The 12,041-nt window shown below is 49.7% G+C and overlaps 1 protein-coding gene across 1 annotated transcript; it reads left to right on the top strand.

The window, feature by feature from the left end:
• Positions 1 to 1,684: 1,684 nt before the first annotated feature.
• RPE (ribulose-5-phosphate-3-epimerase) lies at positions 1,685 to 11,830 on the top strand. The gene is made up of 6 exons (XM_015421523.1): positions 1,685 to 1,835; positions 4,144 to 4,223; positions 6,567 to 6,706; positions 8,453 to 8,587; positions 9,105 to 9,191; positions 11,332 to 11,830. Exons 1-6 carry the CDS (start codon positions 1,714 to 1,716, stop codon positions 11,452 to 11,454), a joined length of 687 nt encoding a protein of 228 aa, XP_015277009.1. The 5' UTR covers positions 1,685 to 1,713; the 3' UTR covers positions 11,455 to 11,830.
• Positions 11,831 to 12,041: the final 211 nt, after the last annotated feature.

Genomic DNA, 12,041 nt, shown 5'->3' with positions numbered 1-12,041 from the left:
GAACTGCGTTCCCCCGCGATCCCCCTCCCCGAAATGACCTCTGGAGCTAGGGACAGTATATATTTAGACACGTTAGGGCATTTGATTTCTTTTCAACCACATTGTTATTATTCTGCGCCTTCTTTGTTTGACCTCCTATAAAATAAACCATTTTCATTGTTCACTCTGCCTGGCCCTTGCACCTATTATTCGGCAAAAGGGAGGTCTAAAGGTCTTGGGAGGGTGCTCTGGGCCTTCTCAGAGGAGCCTGGAACCAGAGTGGTGGCAGCGTCAGGTGACACCTCAACTGAGCCGTGACAGCTCCTAACCAATTAATGCCAGGGCTGCACCAGACTGCAAGTAAGGTTGCCAGCCTCCAGGTGGGGCCTGGAGATCTCCCACTTTTACAACTGGTCTCCAGCTGACAGAGATCAGCTCCCCTGGAGAAAATGGCTGCTTCGAAGGGTGGGCTCTTATGGCATTGTACTATGCTGAGGCCCCTCCCCTCACCAAACCCCACCTGTATCCACCCCCAAAGTTCCCAGGTCTTTTCCAACCCAGACCTGGCAACGCTGGCTGCAAGTGAGAGCTCAGCGGGCAAACCGCCTTCCATACACATACACAAGTCGTCTATAAAGAGGAACAAAGGTCCTGCGGCATCTCTAAGACCAACAAAATTTAATTCTGGGTATAATCTTTTGTGTGCATGCACACGTCTTCAGATATATCTGTATTTGAAGATATGTGCCTGCACACAAAAGCCTATAGCCAGAATTAAACTTTGTTGGTCTTAAAGGTGCCACCAGACTCCAATTGTACTCTGTTTGCTCTGCTGCTTCAGACCAAGGTGGCTACCCACCTGAATCGCTCCACAAAGAAATATACACATATACATGAAGAAGGGTTTGGGTTTATACCCCGCCCCTTCGCTACCCGAAGGAGTCTCAAAGCAGCTTGCAGTCTCCTTTCCCTTCCCCTCCCCACCACAGACACCCAGTGAGGGAGGTGGGGCTGAGAGAGCTCTCCCGAGAACTACCCTTGAGAGAGCAGCTCTGAGAGAACTTGTGACTAACCCTACATGCCAATAAAGGTGATTGGAACTTGTGACTGACCCAAGGTCACACCAGCAGCTGCATGTGGAGGAGCGGGGAAATCAAACCCAGCTCTCCCAGGTTAAAGTCCACACTCTTAAGCGCTACACCAAACTGGCTCATCTCCCTGACATCCTCGCTTTCCACGTGCAATTTATTTTCTTGTCTACATCGGGTGACAGCTTCCCCAGCTACTTAAAATCGGCCGCCCATGTCTATGAGGGCCTTGACCGCAAGAGGCCGCACGCCATTGGCTGGGCACCTCCGCCCTCGAAGCCAGCCAGTCAGACTCCGCTTCTCACATGAGGCCACAGAAGGACGGAGCTGATTGGCTGTACTCGCCTCAACCCCACCTCCCCTATCTGCCGGGGAAAAAATCTCCCCCTAGTAACGGCGCTTCGCCCGGCTGTAGCGTACCACCCTCAGCCGCGCCTCCTAGCCCTAAGCATTGTGGGGCGTGTAGTTCCCACTGCGCTCCCAAACTGTGGATACCGGGTGGGCGTAAGGCCCGAAAACTACATTTCCCGTCACGGCATCGGGAACAAATCTGCGCGGCCCTCTCGTCCTAGTATGTTCTGCGCGTGCGCACCGTGCGCTTCCGGCTCTAGCGCGAAAGGGCTGCCGAGGGGCCGGCCGGGCAATCATGGCCTCCGGGTGCCGGATAGGCCCGTCCATCCTCAACAGCGACTTGGCGGCGCTGGGCGCGGAGTGCGTCCGCATGATGGACTGCGGGGCCGACTACCTGCACCTGGATGTAATGGACGGGTAACTCCGCTGACCAGCCGCCGGCCCGGGGATCGCGCTGCGGGAAGAGACCATAGAGACAAGGGAGGGAGCGTCGGAAGCACCTGTAACTTCCGGTCAAAACAGGAACCCACTGTCAGCGGTTAGGTGCCGCTCTGTCCCCGTCTCTGTGGCGGGAGCCCCTCCTTGACCCCTGCAGAAATAAGAAAGGCTTAGCGCTGGTGTAGCATGGCTGGTGTAAACTTCACTCCTGCGTTGTATTTATTTAGCTACTATTTCGGGGATAGGGTTGCCAACTCCAGGTCGGGAAACTCCTGGAGATTTGTGGGGTGGGTCCTGGGGAGGACAGGGACCACAGAGCCGGCCACCCAGACCTGTCTTTTTCTCCAGGGGGACTGATCTCTGTGTTGCCTGGAGATCAGTTGTAATTCTGGGAGAACTCCAGGCCCCACCTGGAGGTTGGCACCCCTACTTGGGACTACATTTCGTGTTTCAGGGTTTCTGATGCTGTAAAGTGCGGTGGTAGAAATGATTTTCCATCTGTTTCTGGTCGTCTTCTGTTGGAGGCTGTTTTGGCTTTAATTCTCCTGAACTAGTTCGAATTGTTCTGGAAGAAGAACAATTTCACTTCACTACCTGAAGGAGTCTCAGAGCGGCCTACAATCTCCTTTCCCTTCCCCTCCCCACAACAGACGCCCTGTGAAGTAGGTGGGGCTGAGAGAGCTCTGAGAGAACAGGCCTTGAGAGAACAGCTCTGAGAGAACTTGTGACTGACCCAAGGTCACTCCAGCAGCTGTATGTGGAGGCGTGGGGATTCAAACCCGGTTCTCCCAGATGCTCCTAACCACTGCACCAAAGTGTGCGTGTCTCTCTCTCAAGTGATAGTTCTAGCTAACACTATGACTGCAGTTGCCTTCAGCTTCATCCAACTTAAGTGACAATTCCAGTTCAAACTGAGAGTTCAGTGGAAGAGCCTCTGCTATGCATGCAGAAGATCTCCCGTTCAGTCCCCAGCATCTCCACTTAAGAGGATCAGGCAGCAGGGGACACAGAAGTCTGCTGTGTGTGTCTGAAATGACAGTAGTGATCTTGATGGACTTAATGGCCTGATTCAATATAAGGCAGCTCCATGTGCGTTCATGTGCTACTCTTCCCGAGAGTCACTTATGAGTGCATGAATGATTAGCCAACTAAATTTTGCTGGCAGCAGCGTGGCGGATTTATTTCTTAGTTTATACCTCAGCTTACACGGTTTTCTTCTGTGTTTTATCCTTGTAACGAGCCTCCCTGTGAGGGGCCATAACCGGGCCCAAGGTGACCCAGTGAGCACCTTGGGAGAGTGTGGATGTCCCAGATCTTAGTCTGACACTGTTACTGGGACGCCACACTGACTGGGTGGAGACAGACGTTTTCCATGTTGGTTGTTAACTCTTTGGTGTAGTGGGTTAGGAGCGCGGACTCTAATCTGGGAGAACCGGGTTTGGTTTCCCCACTCCTCCACTTGCAGCTGCTGGTGGGACCTTGGGCCAGTCAGAAGTTCCCTCAGAGCTGTTCTCTCAGGAGCAGTTCTCTCAGAGCTCTCTCAGCCTCACCTACCTCCCAGGGTGTCTGTTGTGGGGAGGGGAAGGAGATAGTAGGCCGCTCTGGGACTCCTTCGGGTAGTGAAGGGTGGGGTGCAAATCCAATCACTTCTTCCCTTCCACGAGTCATTTTGGACTGCAGTCCCTGTATTTGTATTAATTGCTGATGTGGTTGTACTCTGCGGCAACAGGGACACGTTGCATAACTTGTATCAGGGTGGCCTGTATTTCGTGAGCTGTAAACAAAGAGGACTCTTCTCTGCCCTGACTGCTGTGGTCTTACATCAGCCTGTTGGCTCACTCTGCTCTTGCATCACATTAGCAAGTTCCTGGAGGGACAGAACTGCAGCTCCTGTTGAAGTCTGGAGAGGCAGCTAGAATCCTATAGTGTCGGCTCCTTGCCCCATTTAAGTTGTTGGGCAGCCTAGAGTCTGTACAACTCAACTTGAAATATATCCCTCCTCTTTCTCACCGAATTTGACGGCCATTTTACTACTCTTTGTTACTGATCTGTGAGGCTTTAGGAAGACCACAACAGTGCGATTAAAAGCACAAAAGCCCCTCTGAATTCTGACACTGATAAGCCCTTCTGTCTCAATATTTGTGTGTGTATATGTATGTGTGTGTGTGTGTGTGTGTTATATATGTGTGTATATATATATATATATATATATATATATACACACACACACACTGTCTCTCTTAGCAGGAATCTTAATGTGTATAATTTTCTCTTCCCAACTGGGTAGGCATTTTGTCCCGAACATCACTTTTGGCCATCCTGTGGTAGAGAGCCTTCGGAAGCAGCTGGGGCAGGAACCCTTTTTCGGTAAGCTGTTAACAATGAATTCTCCGTTTAAATATGTGAATTTGCCTTCTGAGTTACAGACACAGAACTAGAATAATCTGTTTTGGGCAGACAGCATATTTTCTCTGAGAGCTAAACACTGCCGCTACACATGCAGGAACAATTGTAAGTTCTCCTCCTGTCTGTCCTCCCATACTGCCCAGCCCTCCATGGATGATCTGCCTCTCAAGCTCTGCTTCCTGTGGCCCTGCCTTCAGAGGTGAGGTGGGTGCTGACTAGCAACAGGGCCTTTTCTGTGGTGGCACCAACACCTATCTGTATCCGGGCTTTTCATTAGGGGTATGACCATATCAGCTTTTCTTAAATGGGCTGCTTCCATTTTATGGATAGGGTTTATGCTGCTTATTTCCAATGGCTTGTTTTGATATTGTGATACTGTTTCAATTATAAGGAGAGCCAGTTTGGCATAGTGGTTAGGAGCACGGACTCTGATCTGGGAGAACCGGGTTTGATTCCCCACTCCTCCACATGCAGCTGCTGGTGTGACCTTGGGTCAGTCACAAGTTCTCTCAGAGCTGTTCTCTCAAGAGCAGTCCGCGAAAAAGCCCCACCTCCCTCGCAGGGTGTCTGTTGTGGGGAGGGGAAGGGAAAGGAGATTGTAAGCGGCTCTGACACTCCGATTGAAGGGCGGGGTATAAATCCAGTCTCTTCTCTTCTTCTTCCTCTTCTAAACTACCTTGAGCGGGACTCTGAAGAGGCTGCATAAAATAGCCTAACCAAATAAATAATTTTGACCCCTCCATAAGCTCTGAAGCTCCTGAGATGGTACAGATGGCATGGAATAAACTCAAGTGCTGTTAACAGTGATCCCAAGATACAGTTGAGCAGTGGCAGTTTCCCGTCGGAATGAACTGGAATGGCGGTCCCTGCCGTGGCGCCCACCGATGTGCTTCTTGGTGCCTGTCGGTTCCTCCTCAAAGAGCCGGTTCTGACTTCGTTGCAGTGGGAGGTTCTTCAGAAGACCCCAGGAAGAATTGCCTTTGCACCTTGAGGGAGCGCTCACCGTCATAGGCGTATGCTTGGCTCCGCCTACCGTTTTGTGGGACCTCCCATTGTTTTGTGATGGGATGGAGGCCCTAGGAGGCATCTCTCCCTATAGGCAGCCTGATGCTTCAGTTTGAAGCCTGACCAAGGAAATCCAATAAATAACAACTGTGCACTGAAAAACCCGCACAAGAGCTATTAAAAAGAGACTTCAACACAATAAGTAATGCAATACATGTAATCCATCATAGGAAAATACACAGGTCCATAATATCCCAAAGGGAAAGAACAAAGTCCAGAATAACAATGTCTCAAAACAATCAAGTCTGGAATAGATGTCCACAATGAAGTCTGGAATAGATGTCCAACACTTTTCCTAGGTATTGATTAGTGTTTCAGACTTCAGGTCCTTCCTCGGGAACTACAAGCCACTACAGGAAGTCTCATTGCAGTTTCTTAACAGGTAAACATTATTCAGTTTCTATATGGGCCAGGTCTCCTAAGCTTTAGAAAGCACCTACAAGGGTTGCTACTATGTATTTTCCAACATACATAGTAGCAACCCTTGTAGGTGCTTTCTAAAGCTTAGGAGACCGGGCCCATATTGAAATCTATTCCAGACTTGATTGTTTGGAGAGATTGTTATTCTGGACTTTGTTCTTTCCCTTTGGGATATTATGGACTTGTGTATTTTCCTGTGATGGATTACATGTATTGCATTACTTATTGTGTTGAAGTCTCTTTTTATTAGCTCTTGTGCGGGTTTTTCAGTGCACAGTTGTTATTTATTGGTTTTGCTTGGTCATTGTTTACTGTGGACTGTATTATTGTTGTAGTTGTTGTCAGTTTGGAGCCTGGGCAGGCCCGTAGCCAGGAAATTTTGGTTGGTGGGGCATTGGGAAATCGGAGGGTGCGAGAGGAGAACTTTTTGCACTTAAAAAACTATCCTGCACCCCCGCAAAGAGGGGGAAGCTGCAACTTCCCCACTTCTCTCCCCCCAGTTGAGGCGGGATTTCTGCTGACTCAAAACAGGAGGACTTTTTTTACTGAGCCAAGTAGGTCCCGTCCGTCCCCTTCGTGCCAGCTGACTGTGGCAGGAGAAAACGGCGGCTCTTCTTTGACTCCCATCTCTGCCCTGTGGCAGGCGGGCGCTGAGGAGGACTTGTGGGGCGGAGCTGTTGCGTGGGGGGCGTGGCCCCTAAATGCCCCAATGTCACTACGGGCCGGAGCCTGGGATGTCCCATTACATGAAAGCCTGCCTGGAGCCGTGGGGGGAAAAGTAACCGCGTCTCCTTTGGTTTCCCGCTTGGCTCTTTCTAGATATGCACATGATGGTTGCCAAGCCAGAACAGTGGGTGAAGCCCATGGCTGTGGCGGGGGCAAACCAGTACACTTTCCACATAGAAGCCACGGAAAACGCAGGCGCACTGATCAAGGATATCCGAGAAAATGGAATGAAGGTGAGAGATGGGTGGAAAGAGTCCTGGATCCTGTCGCCGAACAGCTGGAGTTACTGTTCCTCAAATGAATTTTTTAAAAAATAAACACAATCCAATTGCAAGAACTTTTAAAAAGCCTTCACGGTTGGGACGTCCTGGAACTATTTAGTCATGGGATGTAAGCAAGAACCACAAGTGAAGGACAGGCTATAAATCCAATGAGAGCCAGTTTGGTGTAGTGGTTAAGTGTGCGGACTCTAATCTGGGAGAACCCCACTCCTCCACTTGCACTTGGTGTGACCTTGGGCAAGCCATAGTACTGTCAGAGCGGTCCTTGAAAAAGAGCAGTTTCTGTCAGAGCTCTCTCAGCCCCACTTACCTCACAGGGTGTCTGTTGTGGGGAGGGGAAGGGAAAGGAGTTTGTAAGCCGCTCTGAGACTCCAAGTGAAGGGCAGGGTATTAATCCAATGAGAGCCAGTTAAGTGCGCGGACTCTAATCTGGGAGAACCGGGTTTGATTCCCCACTCCTCCACTTGCAGCTGCTGATGTGACCTTGGGTCAGTCACAAGCTCTGGTACAGCTGTCCTTGAAAAAGAGCAGTTCCTGTCACTCAGCCCCACCCACCTCACAGGGTGTCTGTTGTGGGGAGGGGAAGGGAAATGAGTTTGTAAGCCCCTCTGAGACTCCAAGTGAAGGGTGGGGTATAAATCCAATCTCTTCTTCAAATATACTCCAGTATTAGAGATCTTTGTGGGACATGTAGACAGCCTTGGAATAGTTTTTAATATTTGGTGGGAGCGTCCCAGTATTAAAGAACCCAGTGGACCAGTTAATCAGGTTTTGATTGGGTCTATTAATTTCTGACCCAAAATCTGCTAATGTCCTTCTTGGGAATGTTGAAAGATGTCTTTCCAAACAAGTACCATAGATGTGTCTCCGATGTTGTTCAACATGGCCACAATATTGAGAGTAGCATACAAACAAAAAAAACCTGGCCATAGTTTAATTCACAACTTGTGTCTCTCGCAGAAATGTTTAAATTAGCTGAATATGTACGGCTGAGGGGTAAAAGAATTGGAGCGTTTCCATATGAAAGATCAACTTTTCGGAAGGCTGATCTGTATGAGAATAGTGATACTTTTCGATCTTATTCTTGACCTTAGTACATGGTAATGGTTTGTTTCTAGGAGGCAGTTTAATAAGGCAACAGGGCAGAGTAGGAAATGGTGCCCAGATGGAGGAGCTCAGATCAATAGGAGACTTTGTTTTTTGTTTTCCTTTACGGGGCACTTAGCAATTCCTGCAGTGTGCTGTTTGAGAGACCAAGGATTGTGGCTTGATCCAACTGAGTGCACACAGCTGGGGTTGCGGGAATACATTTGAGACAAAGGCAGGTGTCTTTCTGCTAGAACATCCTTCCAACTGTGCAGACGGGAGAGCAGTTTCAGCAGAAGTCCTGGGTCTTGCGTTCTCCAGAGGAGACGCGTGGAAACACGGCATCTGATTCCTGCGGTAAGAGCACAGAGGATACGGGCCAAAGCACAACTAAGCGTGATCCAAAAGCCCTTCTGGCAGAAAACAGGCCTGTGAATATCATATGGGCTACCGAACCGTCCTTGCCTATGTTGGTGATTTCCCTGGTATAACCCGTTGTAATTTGTCGAAAAGCACTTTGATGGTCCATGTGCTTTTGTTCGCCTCCTCAAGACGGAGCAGATGCTTCACAAGGTGCAGATTCCTGATCATTGGTTTTTTCCTCTTCCATAGGTTGGTTTGGCTATCAAACCGGGAACGACAGTAGAATATTTAGCACCGTGGGCCAGTCAGATAGACATGGCCTTAGTCATGACAGTGGAGCCTGGCTTTGGGGGTCAGAAGTTCATGGAAGATATGATGCCAAAGGTGGGTTTGATGGGTTTTGATTATTGCGGATAGACTGGTGTGTGTGTGTGTGTGTGTGTGTGTGTGTGTTGGGGAGGCAATTGATAAGGCAACGGGAATTGTTGTTAAATGTTATTTCAGAATGTTGCTGTACTAAAATGTTGATTTTGAGAGAGCCAGTTTGGTGTCGTGGTTAAGTGCACGGACTCTAATCTGGGAGAACCGGGTTTGATTCCCCCGCTCCTCCACTCACAGCTGCTGGATGACCTTGGGCAAGCCATAATTCTGGCAGAGCTGTCCTTGAAAAAGAGCAGTTTCTGTCAGAGCTCTCTCAGTCCCACCCACCTCACAGGGTGTCTGTTGTGGGGAGGGGAAGGGAAAAGGAGTTTGTCAGCTGCTCTGAGACACCTTTGGGTAGTGAAGGGCGGGGTATAAATCCAATCTCTTCTTCCCTTCTTCTTCTTGATTCTGCTATTGCACACCTTGAAAGAGAATACCCACAGCAGTTCTTGTGCTTTCTTTTTGTGCTGCAAACTAGGTTAACTGGCTGAGAACGCAGTTCCCTTCCTTGGATATTGAAGTGGATGGTGGCGTTGGGCCGGATACCATTCATAAATGTGCAGAGGTAAAAAGCAACTTGCGTTAAGGTCTGACATTCGAGGTGCCGAGCCATGTTAGTCCGATGCTGAAAACAGACGTGGGATCTTGTGAAATCCTCAGGACGTCTGCGGCACAGACTGTCTGTCGTTTTGCATACACAGGGCTTATTCCGTCTCTGCTTGCCTCTGCCAAAGGGTTCATGAAGTGAAACGCTTTCCTCTGGGGGTTTTTGATTCACACCTACTTTTCCTAAGTCCCTTAACCTTTAAAGTGCTACAGGAGTGCTTTTGTTTCTCTGTGAATGTTGAAACTGCAGGTTAGGAATCTAGGAATTGTCTCATTCTGACCTGGTGGGTCAGGTTGTAAAGGCTCAGGGCATCGTTTGAATGCTGATGTTTTTTTCACTAGCTACTTTTCTGACAGTGGTCTTGCGGGGCATTTTTGAGTAGCCTTAACATACATGCATTAGTCTAACCCTAAAACCCTTATCTTGGCATTGAAAAACACCCCTTTGAAACAGCTAAAGCATGAACTTTGTCCATGGAGTTGTTTTGGCATCCTCTGTATACAGTTATTCTACTGGACAAGCAGAAGTGCATTTCTTATTTAAATACAGCATGCAAGCATACTTAGTAGATTCTGGACGGACAAAAGGAAATACTTCTTTACACAGCGAGTGATCAAAATGTGGGATTGGCTGCCAGAGGGTGTAGTGATGGCCACAGGCATAGACAGCTCTCAAAGGAGGATAGATTCATGGAGAAGTCTGTCAATAGCTACTAGCCAGGGTGACTAAAGGGAACCTCCTTGTTCAGAGATAGTCAGTGCCAGGAATCCCAGAGCCAGGAGGCAACATCTGGGGAAGGCTTCCATATGCTGTTGTTGGCCCTCCTGAGGAACTGGCTGGCCACTGTGAGAGACAGGATGCTGGACTAAAGGGACCACTGGTCTGATCCAGCAGGGCTCTTCTTACGTCCTTATGAAGGCCTCAGCCTCTGTGCCCTGTTGCTGGCCTTCTGAGGGACTGGCTGGCCACTGTGAGAGACAGGATGCTGGACTAAAGGGACCACTGGTCTGATCCAGCAGGGCTCTTCTTACGTCCTTATGAAGGCCTCAGCCTCTGTGCCCTGTTGCTGGCCTTCTGAGGGACTGGCTGGCCACTGTGAGAGACAGGATGCTGGACTAAAGGGACCACTGGTCTGATCCAGCAGGGCTCTTCTTACGTCCTTATGAAGGCCTCAGCCTCTGTGCCCTGTTGCTGGCCTTCTGAGGGACTGGCTGGCCACTGTGAGAGACAGGATGCTGGACTAAAGGGACCACTGGTCTGATCCAGCAGGGCTCTTCTTACGTCCTTATGAAGGCCTCAGCCTCTGTGCCCTGTTGCTGGCCTTCTGAGGGACTGGCTGGCCACTGTGAGAGACAGGATGCTGGACTAAAGGGACCACTGGTCTGATCCAGCAGGGCTCTTCTTACGTCCTTATGAAGGCCTCAGCCTCTGTGCCCTGTTGCTGGCCTTCTGAGGGACTGGCTGGCCACTGTGAGAGACAGGATGCTGGACTAAAGGGACCACTGGTCTGATCCAGCAGGGCTCTTCTTACGTCCTTATGAAGGCCTCAGCCTCTGTGCCCTGTTGCTGGCCTTCTGAGGGACTGGCTGGCCACTGTGAGAGACAGGATGCTGGACTAAAGGGACCACTGGTCTGATCCAGCAGGGCTCTTCTTACGTCCTTATGAAGGCCTCAGCCTCTGTGCCCTGTTGCTGGCCTTCTGAGGGACTGGCTGGCCACTGTGAGAGACAGGATGCTGGACTAAAGGGACCACTGGTCTGATCCAGCAGGGCTCTTCTTACGTCCTTATGAAGGCCTCAGCCTCTGTGCCCTGTTGCTGGCCTTCTGAGGGACTGGCTGGCCACTGTGAGAGACAGGATGCTGGACTAAAGGGACCACTGGTCTGATCCAGCAGGGCTCTTCTTACGTCCTTATGAAGGCCTCAGCCTCTGTGCCCTGTTGCTGGCCTTCTGAGGGACTGGCTGGCCACTGTGAGAGACAGGATGCTGGACTAAAGGGACCACTGGTCTGATCCAGCAGGGCTCTTCTTATGTTATCCTCCTTTGAGGAAGCTTTTAGGATGAAAGTCATGAAATACAACGTTCTGTCCCGATTCCAGGCAGGGGCCAATATGATCGTGTCCGGCAGCGCCATCATGAAGAGTGACGACCCCAGAGCTGTAATTAACCTTCTCAGGAACGTGTGTTGTGAGGCCGCGCAGAAGCGTTCCCTGGACCGATGAAACCGTTTTGCCAGAACCGTGGCCGAATGCTGCTTTGTTTGTTATGTTTATGGGTGGGTATCCGTCACTGAATTGCATCACTACTCAGACGAGACCGTGAGACTAGAGTCATTCCTCCACCGCAGAGAAGACTGTTGCGGGACAGCAAGCTTGTTCTCGCAGCTAGGGAGAATTCCAATTCCATCCTGTCACTTGACTGTGAAAGGCAAACTTTGCAATACGTACTGCACAACAGGGTACGTGCCAGCATTTTATGGGAAACCTCAAAGTATTTGTTCCATATGCAACAATTAACTCTGTGCATTCCTTTCTCTTTAAGAAAATAACTTCTTAAACGTGTGAAAATAAATGCTCGAAAGAGCAGCGCATTGATTGATCTCGAGAACTATTGAGGTCTGGTTCTTTTGACGTCTATAAATTGAGGGATGTATGAAGAATTTGGGGGGGGGGGGAAGGAGTGAAGAAACATTCCCCCCCCCCCCCTGTGGAGAAAAGAAACTGAAAATAATAAATGGTTATGGTAAAGTCATGGAATCTTTGGTGAGCCCTAACGTTTGAGACCAAAGTCCATTAGTCTTCAGTTTCTT

The sequence above is a fragment of the Gekko japonicus genome, unplaced genomic scaffold (genome assembly GCF_001447785.1).
Source record: "Gekko japonicus isolate JY-2015 unplaced genomic scaffold, Gekko_japonicus_V1.1 scaffold1139, whole genome shotgun sequence".
Classification (NCBI taxonomy): Eukaryota; Metazoa; Chordata; class Lepidosauria; order Squamata; family Gekkonidae; genus Gekko; species Gekko japonicus.
This window is presented reverse-complemented; position numbering and strand designations above follow the sequence as displayed.